Source organism: Sciurus carolinensis, chromosome 2, assembly GCF_902686445.1.
Source record: "Sciurus carolinensis chromosome 2, mSciCar1.2, whole genome shotgun sequence".
Classification (NCBI taxonomy): Eukaryota; Metazoa; Chordata; class Mammalia; order Rodentia; family Sciuridae; genus Sciurus; species Sciurus carolinensis.
The window spans coordinates 37,900,626-37,916,174 of record NC_062214.1 but is presented as its reverse complement, the minus strand read 5'-3'; the positions used below and the strand labels follow the sequence as shown (position 1 = coordinate 37,916,174).

The 15,549-nt window shown below is 35.0% G+C and overlaps 1 protein-coding gene across 1 annotated transcript in view; it reads right to left on the bottom strand.

Moving 5' to 3' along the window:
• Positions 1-15,549, bottom strand: part of Sptlc3 (serine palmitoyltransferase long chain base subunit 3) — a 158,071-nt gene that overhangs the window by 83,297 nt on the left and 59,225 nt on the right. The window contains exons 5-6 of the mRNA XM_047541702.1: positions 4,996-5,120; positions 2,871-2,964 (exon numbers count right to left, since the gene is read on the bottom strand). Coding sequence (XP_047397658.1) covers positions 2,871-2,964; positions 4,996-5,120 — 219 coding nt within the window. The remainder of the gene's footprint in view (positions 1-2,870; positions 2,965-4,995; positions 5,121-15,549) is intronic.

Below are 15,549 nucleotides of genomic sequence, written 5' to 3'. Positions count from 1 at the left end.
AATTCCCTCCCACACAACCAGAGATGGTCATGTTATGATTTCCCTCTCCATAAGCTGACTTTGTCTATTTTTTAATTTGCTGCAAATGAACTGACACAGTATGTATACTCTTTATGTCTGATGTATTCCCTTAGAAATTATTTTTCCTGAGAGTCATCCAGTATATCAGTATCTTGTTTATTTTCTAATGTAGAATAGTATTCTATGTATGAATAAGTAAAAAAAAAAAAAAAAGCGTTCCATTTTTCTGCCAATGGACACTTTAGTTGTTTCCAGTTATTGGTTATTATGAATAAAACTATAAACATTCTTATACAAGCCTGTTTGTAGACATATGCTTTCATTTCTCATGTGTAAATACTTGGAATAGAATTTCTGGGTCATAGTATAGGTATATGTTTAGCTTTATAAGACTTTGTCAAAGAGCTTTCTGAAGACACTGTACCATTTTATATTCCACCAACAATGGTGATAGTTCTAGTTGCTCCATGTCTTTGCTAACATTTGGGGTTGTCACAATTTTATTTTAATCATTCTTGTGGGTATGGAAAAGTACCAAAGCCTGTACTCTTAGCTGTTGCCTGATGCCACCCTGGATCTTCTATATTTTGATCCACAGTACAATTGCTTGCAAACATCTCTGTCTGTTCTACTAGATCATATGCTCTCTGCTAAGATATTATCTTATGCTTTTTATAGTCCTCCAAAGGCCTAATGGAGTATTTGAATCAAAATAGGTATTCAATAAATATTCATTGCATTTTAGGTTGAGACACTGTACCCACATTATTTTTACTCTGATAATTTAAATCAGAAGTGTAAAAGAGCGGTGAGAGGAAGAGTGAGGTTAGTTAGTATGTGGTGAGTGCCTGGTAATATTCCAAGGTGTGCTGGCAAGATCCAGGGCAGCTCAAATAAAAGGAGGTTTAGAAAACAAGGTCTTATAGTGCTCATTATACATCATGATCATTAGTAGATGCCTTGGTTCCAACACAGATATTTGGACTTAGCTGGCTTGAAGGTAGGTACAGTCACTGATCTTTCAAAGATATTCTCTAGATACATATATTGTGCAAATAGGGCCATGTGTCACTGCTCTCAATAGAATGGAGTGAAGAAATGAGATATTAACATTGGCCATGATATGGTGCATTTGTTCCATGATATAGTTCATTTGACATGCCTGTGTCTCCTTCTAGAAGTGAGATTATCATGTTAAACATTTACATAGATGAATCAACAGTTAAATAATTGTCAACAATCCCCTTTATTTTTTTCACAGCAAGGCAAAGGCTTTGATCACCAATCATATGTCATGCTAAAGATTGAAAAGGGCATAGTATTCTTAAGTTATACTGCCAAAAGCATTTGCTCTGGTTTCTTAATAAAACACATTTCTTGAAGCCTTAAAACATGTGTTCTCCAAACGTGAATTCCCAAAACTGCCAATATAGTTTAAGCCTAGATATAACAAATGATAATAAATCAAGCAGAACTGAAGGGACTTAACTTGGCTTATTAAAGATTAAAGCCAAGATTGAGTGTTTGATGCAAAATTAATCAGTGAGGTCATTGTATTTTGAATTGCATCGAGCTGGACATTGTAGATGAGCCATCAGGGCTCACCATCTGCTTCTTCTGGAGGGCCTGACCCTGAACTTCACTCCAAAGATTCAACTTCAACAGAGGCTGAAAGTGGTTCAGTAAGGCATAACCAGACCTCACCTCAGTGAGAGCAGGAGCTTTTTTCATTCAAACAGCTGTATGAGGTAAAAAGGGAGGGTTTACTTGAGAATACTTCAATGCATGTTCTTTTCTTCCTCATCAGACAATTAATTTAGGTTTGAGGTGAACAGAATGGAACTGGGAGAAGGCTTTCTCTGTTTCCTATCAGTAATCTTTTTCTTACCTCAATCTTTGCTACCTCCTTCAAAGAAGGAGAGAAGTACAAAGCAAGAGAAACAGGGAAAAGTGGAGGGAAAAGGGGAACACCAGGGAAAGGTGGTGAGAAGGAAAAGAGAGAAAAACCTTGTTTGTGTGTGGTGTGGTGTGTATGTGTGTATATGTGTGTACCTGTATGTGTGTGCACTCAAAAATAAAGGAGGTCTCTGACGACAGTGCATTAGAATCAGAACCTCTGAACCAGGAGATCCTTCTACCTCACATAGTTCAACACCCTCAGTTTACCAATGAGGAAATTGAATGCAAAGATTAAAGGATTTATGCAAACTGACCCATCAAGTCAGGGGCAGAGCCTGATGAGAGATCTCAGGTGTCTACCACCATCTACATCCTTCAGAGTGTTTCCTAAGACTGGCTATGCTGCCTCATGAGATCTTTAAAGAAGAAATAGCCTTTTGACTTCGCACCACTCAACCTCACAACCCAGAGCCTCAAAAGAGATTTTAATGAAGTTGAATCATTTATGAGAACATTATCTGAATATTTTGTGGGTGGGAAGAGTGAAAGGAGGCATGATACTAAGAAATAAGCTCAGTTTTTACCTGACTATAAATAGCAGAAAACTTAAGTCTTCACACTTGCCCAAGGCAGTTACAGGATGGGGAGATTTATAACTGTCTGATAACTAACAATCCCAAGAGATCAGTCATGTCTTGAAAGACCACACTGTAAGGCCACTAACAGTGACACTAATGTGTTTGGGCTACACTTCACAATCTGGATGTTAATACACTTCATCCATTTGTTCCAGGTCACCAGAGGTTAACAAGCCAGCAATAAATATAAGGACAATTGTGCTTCATTAAGAAAAGTTGCCAGTTTGAAGAGCAAGGACAAAGCTTTAGCAATAATCTTTGCTTTCATCTAGGAGCAAGCCAGTACAAGTTGAAGAAACACATAATACTTACTGTTGTGTTTGAAGGGCCTTATGGTTGCACCGGAGAGTCGAGCCCCAAGGACAATAGAGGCGTGGTTTAACTCATCACTTAAAATGAGGCATCCCTGTGCAGAAAACAAGCACACAGAACAGAAGTCGGTATGTAAAATTAAGGGAATGAGAAGACACTCTAACACCTATCACAAATTCTGAAAGTCCTTTTTAATTTTCAAAGACCAAGGGTTTAAGCTGGTGTCTATATGGATAAAATACCGATAGCAGTAAGCTCACAGGGATGAAAATTGCTTTAAGAGATCACACCTTGACTGGAACATTTACACACAGTTAGCAACAGAGAAGTTCATCCAAGATCTTGTTTGGGCACCAGTCAGTCTAAAGGATTGACCTTCCGACAGGAAAACCTATCTGTTTTGGGGAGGGTTGTGGACTTGCTGGGGTGCTTGAATCCATTCTAGATCATTTTAGATGGTCCTGAAAAGCCAGGGCTCTTTCAGCAGGATGTTTCAAGCTCTCACTCTGTGTGGTTCTCATTCTCCACTGTGTTAACGTCCACAGAGACAGAAGCATCACTGCTTTGCAGTTAAAAGCCTTGAATTTGGAAAAGTATGGATGGCCATTTAACCTGAGATAAGTGAGAAAAGTCAATCCAATTTACTTCTTATAAATTACTGTTTGTAAATTTCTTTTTTAATTCAAAAATTTCTAGCTTGTAGAACTGTTCAAGCATACCAATAAAGCAGTGATGAATTAGGGTGGACCTTTGTCTTTTGTGTCCACCTAGATGAAAAAAAATGTGTTCTCTCTTACATTTTGGTACTCTTACACATGGTGTGTTAAAGGTTTTAAGGCAAAAGTTAGCAAAATTCCCACATTTCCACACTGTAGACATGTACCTGTGACATATTAAATTTTCTGTCTAAACATTTGAGATTTATCATAGTCCTCATCTCTATATCCTGTAGCCATTCTCCTACAAAATCACAATGAAATTATCACACCCAAGAAGTCCCACATTTACATACTATTATTATCTAATATATAATTCAAATTCAATTTCTCCAACTGTTCTAATACTGTCTTAATGTCTTTTATAGATGTTAATTTTCTTTTATTATTTTTAAATGCAGAAATCCAATCTAAGATCACACATTGCATTTAGTTATCTTTAAATATTTTTAAAATATCAGTCTGATTATCACACCTATTTACTTAAACTAACCAATTCCTCATTTTTCTTAGAACATTTTCAATCATTCTGGCATGTTTTACACTATAGGGATTTTTGTGATTTGGAACCTGTCTTATATCTCTGGTCTCTTCTTTGATCATTATTATATGCTCTATTTCCTCCAAACCTCTGTAATTTGTACATGCTGTTCCTTCTTCCTTGTGTTAAGGAAACAACTTATCTGTTAAAACTCTGTTCTCAAGACACCACCTCACAGAGTTATCAGTCTTTCTCAAGAAGAGTCTGGACAACACTTTAGTGTGTGATTTTTTTTTTTGTGGTATTCCTCCAATTTTACTTAGGGGTATTGTTTTCCCACTAGACTGTAAAATACGCTCATTTTCAAGGTGCAAACTTTGTTCATCTTGGTATTATAACTGGCCTTATGCCATGACACAGTAGATATTCAATAAATGGTTCATTAAATGAATAAATGAATGAATTACATAGGAAAAAATATTTTTAGAACTTTAAAAAAACTTGTTCTATTTAGTTATACATGACAGCAGAATGCATTTTGATTCATTATACACAAATGGAGTACAACTTTTCATTTCTCTGGTTGTACACGATGTAGAGTCACATCATTCATGCAATCATCTATATATAGGGTAGAAAAATATTTTGTCCAAATAAATGCTTAGTAAGTGTTGCAAATGGGGATTCAAGAGCCTAAAACTTAGACCTTGCTAAGCCGTCATGATGTTGAAGCTTGACCCTCTACTAGGTCTGCAATTCTATAACCAGAAACATCAGGATGAAGAGATTTGCTGGACTAAGCTGACAACCTACTAAAAAATCTGGATCTTCCTAAGAAAAAGATCATCTCAGCCATACCTCTATCTGCTTAGAATTACGAATCATAGGAATAACACAGTAGAAGACATTTATGTTAACAGATCCTCACCTTTCCAACAAGTGCAGGAATATTCATTGAATTAGTTGCAAATCCCATCCCAAAGACCATTGCTGCTTCTACATTCAGGAACTTAGCCATAAGGTCCTCCAGCTCTTTATGCTTATCCAAGGTACCTGCATATGGAATTAAGTGAAGAGTGACTCTTCTCTTTGCAACAGTCCAAGAATGAGAAATCAAATTCCTGTGGATATACACCCAAAAGACCTGTACAAGACTGTGCATAGCAGGGGTATTTGTCATAGTCCCAATCTAAAAACAACCTAAATGTTTATCTACTGTAGAATGGACAAATACATTGTAGGATATTTTTATAATGGAACATAACACCAAGCATGAACTACTGCTTTATACAATAGTGTGAATAAATCTCACAAAACACATTTCTAATAAGTCAGACATTTAAAAGAGTACAGGCTACATAAATCCATTTATATAAAATTGATATACAGACAAAGCAGATCTAGAGTGTTAAATGTCTTGAGGAGAATTTTGAGATTCTCTGTTTCAAGGATTTGGGTGCTGACCACATAGATTTGTTGGCTTTGTGAAAATCCATTGTGCTATATACTTATGATTGTTCCACTTTCTGGGAAGTATTTTATAATGTAATAAATTTATAAAATGTGCCACAATTTCTGTCTCCGCCATGCTATACCCCACAATTAATTAATTAAATTTGAACCTCCTCAGAGATTTCCCACACCTAAATACAAATAGATCTCATGATGACTATAGATATAATGTATGTTAATTTATTGAACCTTTGGGATGTACTAGATACTGTGCCAAACCTGTTATCTAGATTATCTTATTTAATCATAGGAGCCTAGAAATGAAGATTTATACTTTCCAGATTAGAAAACTGAAGTTTAAAGATGTCATAGGTCAAAAACAGAGACCATCTAGATTAACTCCAAAATTCATATTTTCACCTCTCTATAACTTTGTTCGCTGTCTGACTCCTTCTTAAACACGATTCCCTCGTGTCTTACTGACAGCTAATGTCGATGCTACTTGTAATTTGTACATGCCATAACTCATTCTACACCCTCTAATGCAGTAGCCCCATGCTACCTGCAGTTAGTGCTGGTGAGGAACTGAATTTTACATTTCATTTCATTGTAATTAACTTAATATTTAAAACCGAAACACTATAAAATATTTTTCCTTAAACACAATTTTATTATTTTGATAGGATTACATTTCTTATTAGCCATTCAAAATTTAGTGTATATTTTGAGATACGCTGTAAATGTAAAAAATGCATCATTTTTGAAGTATTAGTACAACATGAATATAAAATAGCTCATTCAGATATTTTATATTGATTGTATGTTTAAATGATAAAATTTTGGATATAGTGGGTTAATTAAAATATGCTATTAAATTAATTTTAGTTTTTTAGTTTTTACTTTATTTATTTATTTACTTTTGCAGTACTGAGTATGGAACCCAAGGCCTTGAGCCATGCAAGGCAAGCACTCTCTCACTGACTTGTATCCCCAGCCTTCTGTTTTTCAGTTTTTAATGTGACTATTAGGGAATTTAAAATTACAAGTTTTGCATTATATTTTTATTGGTCAGCATTTTACTTGGCAAAACAGAAAAAAATGGAGATATGCCATAATTTGTATCCACAGGATGTAGGAAGCTATTGCTGAGATGTTAAATGAGAGAAATATTGTTAGCATGTTTAGGACTATTATAAACATTCTTCCTTCAACCTAAGGATAAACATATTTACTATGCAGGGTGGAATATCAGAATTCTATTTAAATTGGTAAATTAGTTTCCTTACTATGACAAGTGCATCACTGTTAAGTCCTTAGAATAGCATGGAACATACTGTCAAGCAATTAAACAGACAAGTAACTATGAGATGTGAATATGTCTAAGACCAATCCTGGTTTAAAGAAAGGGAGAAAAGTGGAAATTTGGCAGTTCATCTGGGGTCTCCAGAAAAATCAGCTTATTTCTGTTTTTCCAGAAAAAGTGACAGGGCATAATAAAGTAATTTTTAAACAGGCTACTTACTATGCCCAGATGTCTAACTACTGAGTGATGAGTGATTTTGCACCTAGAATTTCACCTTCATTTGTAGAAAACAATATTCCTCAAATTCCATTGTCATGGAATGAATGTCTATTTAGTGTTCATAGCTCAGGTTTTACAAACAAATTTGAGAGAGTCCCAGGATGACTGGACATTTTCCACTTGAGGAAGCCATGCCTTTGAAAGTTAGTCTGGGGTGAGGTTGAATGCATTAAAGAATAATATAAAAAGATACTTTTTTTTTTATTAAGTCAGCGCTACTTTAGTCATCTTATTCTTCTTATTTAAGAAATAAAAAGGCAGGAAGAGTTTGGGAACAAAGTAGTCACTAGAAACTTGAATAGCTTCCTTTGCACAAACTTTGAGGCCATACTCTATTTGAGTAAAGATGTGGAGCTGCAGTCCATGGTCCCAATGTTAAAGTAGTTCCAGGAATTATATTCAAAATTTTGTCTTTAGTATACAAATATTGACTTTTCAAAAATCCCAAGAGAGTAAAACTATAATCCTAGCTGAAGGTACATATAAAACCATAATAGTGTTTATTTTTATTTCTCTCAATGACATTTTAGTCTCTGAAGGTCAATACGAGCCACAAATTGACTTGTAATAATGCATCTCCAAATTGCTGTTCTATATATATATTGACTTTTATTCTTATCCTGATGGTTTATTTATATAGTCTGATACTCAAAACCTACTTTGTGAATAAAAGAATAAATACAAACTGGTTGTTCTGTCTTGCCAATTCTCTAAGCAATATTTTCATGTGCCAAGCCCTGGGTTCACTGTCATCAGTCAAATTGGTAAAAATTAGATTCAGGATAAAATATCAACATTCCGTTGATGGACTGTAGACTCCTGCTGGATTTTCACTGATACTGATTGGCTTACATGTGTTAGAACATGGAGATTGCTGGTCTTCACACTGACATATTAACAAAGATTAGAAGCAAAGAATGTGGGTATAGTTAATAAGCCTATTTCCTAATTACCAATTTTTCCTTTGTAGCATGTGTGAAGATATTTTCCAAATTGTGATCATAGTCATTTTGATTCCAAAAGTCCTATTTTTTTTTTTTTTTCAAAAGTCCTATTTTTTCACTGTTCCCAGACTTGGCCTAAGAGCAGGCTGTCATTTATTATGGGGACCCACCAGCTGTACCATCGGTCTGTTCCAACGGTGCCATGTCCATCAGTCCACATCTGGGCCACTTTGCTTGAACCAGGGATTCCTGTGTTCAAGTCCGCATCAACCCTTCCACCTAAAGGATTCTACCTTAAGACTTCACCCCTGTGTACTCTGGTCTCTTCTTTTTGCATTTGTGTTTAGTTTGATGGGAGGTTATGGAGCCACATTGCCTCATGAATGATATCTTGTTTTTTTTTCTTTTTCTTTTTGTGGTGCCGGAGATTGAACCCAGGTCTTCATGCGTGTTAGGCAAGCATTCTACCACTGAGTCACATCCCTAGCCCAGTGACCATTTTTCTGGCCAACATTCAGAGAAAGAATGGAAGGAGTCAGAGGTGGTATCATCAATGGATCTGGGTCAGACTGTCACACTGAATGTTAGACCCCTGCAGCTGTGTTCAGAGACCCTCCTTGACAAAGTCTGGTAAAAGAGCAGAAACAACTTGGATCTGCCATATACCCAGGATTTTTTTTAAACAAACCTCTCCTTATCTCTTGGTTAAAATATCAGGAGAAAATTAGAATCTAAGGCAAACAGAGATCAAAGTGAGACATAGGCATATAATTATGGTGAAACTTTAAGGTGAATAATACTAAGGAGAGAGAACTTTTAAGTAGGCAGAAGGATGATTTCTCCCTCACTTTCTTTTCTCATTCTCTTTTAACATTTTATTTTTAAAGTTTATTTATTTATTTTTTATGTATGTACTATATAAACATAATGTTTTGATAAACATGTAGATATTGAAAATGAAAAAAAATTAACATATTCATAATTTCAAATAGTTATCCTTTTCACGTGTGTGTGTGTGTGTGTGTGTGTGTATGGCAAGAGCTCCTAAAATCTGCTTTTAGCAAAATTTCCAAGAACAGTATGATATTGTTAAATTTAATGTACAGATCTCATAGTATACATTAGATTTGTAGACTTGTTCATTCTATGTCTGCTCTTTTGTATGCTTTGATCTACATCTTCCTGTTTTCTGTCCCTCCATAGCCACTGTTTTATTTTCTACTATATATTTGACTTTTAAAAACATTCTACTTATAAGTGGAATCATGCAATCTTTTTCTTTCTGTGACAGATTTATTTTACTTAGTGTGGCTTCCCAATTATTTGATGTAGTTCAAACATACAGAAAAGTTGCAAGAACAGTACCAACAATGCCAACGTATGTTCCATTCAGATTCCCCAAATGTTATCATTTTACTAAATTAACCATACTTTTATTACTTTCTGTACCTCTTTTCTATGTATAATACATAGTAATTGTTATATATTACATACACACATGTACTTTTTTTAAACTGTTTAATGAATCACAGTTATAATGTCTCAATTTGCCTAAATATTTCAATGTATACTTTCTATAAACAAGAAATTCTCTTATGTAACTATAGTACTATTATCACTGATACAGTATTTATTATCTATTTTACAGACTTAACTCAGATTTCCTTCTCTCACTTTTAAAACCCATCACCAAAATGGAAAAGTAGAAGGAGATGGAATGAAGCAACTTGTAATGAGTGCCTACTAATGCACCATGATTGGTTACTTTAATCCTCACACCTGCATACACTCTATAATCCTCACACCCACAGATGCTTTATAAAAGTAGGAAATTGTTTTCTTGCTTTACCAATGAGTAAATAGGTACAGGGGTGCTGTTACTCAAGAAGAGGCAGAGCTAATAACACAGGTCATCTACTTAACTATGTGCCAATCTACCATACTGAAACATTTCAAGGCTTTCCTTGGTTAATTATAATAAAACCATTTGAGGTTAGTACTGGAATTATCCCCATTTTCCAGATGAAAACATAAAAACTTGAAAGTTTAGTTCGCTCTCAAGACTCCTTGGAAGCTCCAAGGTCACACGGTTGAAAACCTAGAGTGAATATTCAAACTAAGCACGTTTGACTTTAGAGTGATCCCTACTTCATGATTCTTCTCAAAGCAAGAACTCTTGATGTATGCTAATGTAAGGCACCAACTATATGTATATTTTTAGATATATAAAGATTCATTGTTATGAACAGTATAGGACAACCTATTGAAATATTAACCATGTATATTCCCCTTAAGTAACATTTTCCCCCTTCTCCAATTAGTAGGTGGCCAGATACCACTTTTGTTTCTGGGGAGGTTCATGATATAGGGCCCAAAGTGGAAACTTTCCTTCATATCTTTAGGAAAGCTTATACAAGTTGAAAGGATTTCATTAGATGTACTGTAAGGAGAAAAATCAGGGTATCTGAAGCAGAGAGGTTAATAGAGATTTTATCAAGACTGGGATCAATGGGTCCACGCGCATTTCTTGGTGGTAGCTACCTGCTGACAGTTAAAAGTTGCCTGAAAGTAACTTGAATGACATGACAGACTCTGATTTCTATTTTCACTAGAGACTCCCAGAGCTCCACATGGGACAGAAACACTGGGCTGCTAGACTACAAAGATTGTGATTTTGACTGAAACAGTGGATGATCAACATTGAACAATTGGTCTTAGGTCCAAAGATCAGGAGACAACCCTGATGTTTGGGAGCTGCAATGATACCCTAAAATCTTTACTCCATATTGAAAAATGGGAACCCCAAAATGGACTAAAAATAAAAGAGGCAGATTGGGGCTTGTATTCAACTTGTTAAAAAATTAAACACTTCTTGCATACTTGAATTTGTGATACATTTGACCTCTTTATTCATTAGCTATATGACCTTGAGAAAGTTAGACTTTCTAAACCTTGGATTCTCTTTCACAAAAGAAAACTAAACACTATGGTTTTGTGCCAAAACCCAGTTATGATTCTTTCTGTATTTTACTTTAATTTAGTGGCTGAGATTTAAGTCTCAAGATGGTGTGTGGCAAGATGGGTAGTCTCTATATTACACATTGGCTAGAGATTAACATGTAGGTTCCTGTGTGGTCTTTAGTTCTAGCTCTTGATTGGAAGAGTTTATTTTTCTCCTTCTTAATTCAGGAAAATACATTCAAAGTATGGTGTCCAGTTTGGTGCAGAATTCAAAGGAAAATATACATACCTATGTCCTAAAGGATGATGATAGACACATGAAATAGGTAGAAGAAAAACAGGAGAAGACTAAATAAGTTCCTGGATTTTGCAACTCAAGTTTTTTGAACTTTCTAGTCAACGAGCAAGAAGTCAAGTCATACAATTAGGTTGTGTTTTTTGTATCAGAAGAAACATAGGTGCTGAGTAATCATAAGTGACCTCCATTATACCAACATATCTAATTCTTGCATCATCAGAAGGATACAAAATAAATGGATAAGTATTATGTTTCTGTCTAGTTTTCTTTTTTCCATCTGAACTGTTCTTCTTTCCACAGATGATTGCATAAATATGAGAAGTTAGGGATAGACTTTGATGATGTCCTTGGTCTCCCTCAGGTTTATAACAGTGACCATAAAGAGTATACCCAGGTGCTGATGTTGATGAAAACTAATCTGTATTCTTAATGTGTTTGGAAATAATAATTTGGATTTTAATTTAAATGAAGGAGGTTAACACTTGATGTATTGCTGATGTGCATTAAATTTGGAAATCTGGTCCATTGCTAATAAATGTAGAATATTCTTCCCTCCAAATCACAACGATGGCAAGTACTAGTTTAAAGTACTAGCAAACATTTTATAGAGATTCAGAGAGTAAATAATTGAGATTTTGCTGGCCATATGGTTGCTAATGCATATAGTCAACTCTGCCACTGTAAAGTGAAAGTAGTCATAGACAAAACATAAAAGAATAAGAATAACTGTGTTCTAGTAAAACTATTCATGGTCAGTGAAATTTGAATTTCATATAATTTTCATGTGTCACCAAGGATTATTCTCATTTTCATTTTCCCAGTGGTTTAAAACTATAAAAACTCTTTTTAATTGCAGGCAGCACAAAACCAGGGGCCACCTGGGCTAGGTTAGTGATCCTTGATCTAGATGGCTTCTGGGTTTAGCTTGAACAGTAGGGAATAATACAAAGAGTTCTTCAGTGGGGCTTAAGAGAATCCATGTCTAGTCCTGACTTTGCAACAGACAGACTGCAGGAACGCTGATTGCCAAGTCAATTAAAAAAAAAAAAATCTCTGGAGTGTGCCACATCTTATGCTATTGGTAAGGGTGCGGAGGAAAGGGCAGAGTGAAGTACAAATTCTGCAGTTCCATGGGTCTCAACTTCTGTTGTCATCCTAGGTATCACCTTTGTTGGCCAAAATTATACTTATATAAAATTATTGGCACATCTCATTGAATTGCGCTTGCTTGGTTTTGTTGAACCTGTAGGACCAAATTCTACACTTTCAGAAATACCCAGCTAGTTAAAATTTGACTGGACTGTGGTTTCTATCATTATCAAAAGAAAAGCAATTACCTTGTCAGAACTCTACAAGGACTCGGAAAATTGTCAAACGGCTTTCAGAAACAAAGATATGCTTTAATTTTTCTACTTCCAAACAATTCCTCTGAGAGTCCCCTTTTCCTTACAAATGTTAGTAAAGGAAAATTAAGAAGCTTGAGAGAAATGTAATAAAATCTCATTAAGTAGAATTTACAAAAATTTGTCCTGAGAAGAATTGGCATTATTTATGAAGAAGGGTTTTGCTATATAAATTAAGTATTTGGAGTGAGGATGTTTATAGCTTACTTAATTTATTTAGTCAAATTGATTACTGCATAAAAACACTTGTAGCATTTATTTGCATAAAAGTGTGTTCATTAAAATTGCTTTTTAAAAGGAAGCATGATCTCCTCGGTAGCAGTTTCTTAGAAACTTCTCATTCATGAAGAAACTCAAAGGGCGTATGTTGATATTTATTTAAAATATGCTTTAATTTAGACATTTTGAAAATTTAGGCTGGCCCTTTCTTCAGATTTCAGGTTAATGAAACTGTACTTTCCCTAGATTTAACTTCAAATCTCTGAGAAAGAGACACAGGAAGAGCCTTGATAATCTGAATTAAATGATAGCAGAGAATGTGTTAGGAAGATAAGTTGCAAGAAGAATGATTAAGGGCAATATTCTCAAACTGAAAAATAGAAATTTCAATAAAGTTGCATATCATGTAAAAATCACACCTGAAACTTTATACAAGAATTTTCTATTATATCCAGTCAACATGTTTATTTTGATGTTTTGGAACATGACATTATTAGAGGCTCCTTCTTGCAATTGCAATTACAATTTGAAGGAATGTTCTCAAGGAGGCTGTCTTAGGCATGCCTTTTATTCAGGCACCCCTGGTGAGAATCAAGCATGAGGCTTTCCTTTACAAGGGTAGAAAAATCACCAAACTGAGCTGAGCTTTCACTGGCATAAGAGTTAGTCTTGTGGTATTCCATGAGTTTGTTTTCTTAGAAGTGGACTTATGACCACTCTGGATGAAACAAAGGCAGCACAAAGGACTTATAGATTATCAGAACACAAGTAATACGCTGTTACTTCACACCTATTCCTCACCCTCAGGTGCTCAGGGAAAGAAAATCTAAGAAACTACACACCCTGTTAGAGCAGAAGTGTGAAAAGAGGAAGAAGTGAAAGAAAAGCTTCTTTATGCTTTGCCTGAATTTAATCTTCTCTGAATTAGGAAATCTCAACAGAAGTATGAGTCAAGAGATGCTCAGTGATCAAAATTAGCTTGCCTTGCTAACTTTTGGATGTCTATTAACCTACTTGGAATTTTTGGTTTGCAGACTGTCTCTCAGGCATATGTGGTGTTCATCCAACACAAAATGAAAGACTTTTGGAAAACTTTTGACTAATTTGGTCAAGAAGGTCAGTTATGCTATATAGTTTCAGGTGGTTCTCAAAGTTTGGTCCCCAAAGCAGCAATGTCAACACAGAGGGGACCTAGAAATGCAAACTCATGGGTCCTATTCCAGATCTAATTGGCAGCTCTGTTAAGTGGAGCCAGCAACCTGTTGTTTCTCAAGCCCTCATGTGAGCAAAGGTTTGAGAGCCACTGGTTTAGGTGCAAGGAGATGCTCTCTGCTCCACAGCCCCTAGAGTAGGCAGCAAAATCTGGTCTAACTCAATAGCAACATCTCGGAAGTGCAGGAACTCTCTTTACAAGACTGCCTAAACACCAACTTCATTAGGCTCCTGTTCTTTTTGTTTCTTTTATTTGGTGCTGGGGATTGAACTTAGGGCCTCAGACATACTAAGCATTTGCTCTATCTCTGAGTTACACTCCCAGCCCACTTCTGCTCATTTTTTAAAGAAAATAATTTGCCCAAAGAATATGATATCCTTGAGAAAAAATGAGAAAATATTACAAAATAAAATATAACCTCCTTGATGCATATATTCAAAAATAATATATTCTTAAAAGAATTCTTCATATACACAATGTTCAACAACTTGTTTTATTTTTGCAACAATATATTTTCCATTTTGCATCGGAGAAAATGGAGGACACAAGTTTATCCCTGGCCATAATAAAAATTTTAAAAAAACTTTTGTCAATTAGGTGAAAAATGATATCTCAGTGTCTTAGTTTTTCTTTACTAATGAGTCAGAATGTTTTTCATAGGCTCACTGGTCACATATTTTCTGGTATTTTTCCTAAGCTGAGTAAACCTTATTCTTTTAAAAAACTCTTTGACTACTTACCATGTCAATTTCATAGGTTCATTGACAACTTATATACTTTCCACTTTTGGGGATTTAATGAGATTTCCTTTATGACATAATATATAGTAAATTTTTGTAAAAGTTCAATGACTCTTCAAAAAGATGAAGTACACAGATAGTATGTTTTAAGGTTTGGCATTCAATATGTAGTTATTCAATCAACATTAATCATTTGTAATTACATGTTTTTATTTTCTTTATCTTTTTGTGTACCTTTTGGGTTCTTTATTTTCAAGAATTGAGACTTATGGTCTTCTATCACTCTTCCATGCTCTGATTTTATTTTTTTTGTTTCTGAGGACTAAATATAAATTTGACCCTGTGCTTTTAGAAGGCTTCCATAACTTCTTATCCCTCTAATCACTGGTTGCACACACACACACACATACAAAAATTTCATACTTGTTTCTGCTGTGTTGTGTGGTACACAGAGAATGTAGGAGGTGCATTTATCTTCATTATTATTTTTATGATGTGCATCTTTTATTTTGTTTAATGATTCGTAAGTTAAGCTTAATTCGTGCTTTGTTTTCTGTTCATATTTATACCATGAATTTAGTCCATTTGTTATTCTTTATTATAAACTCAACTCAAGTGAAGGAAGAGCAAGCAATGATGCACTGCTTTTGTCTTAGGGGTCGCTGCACTC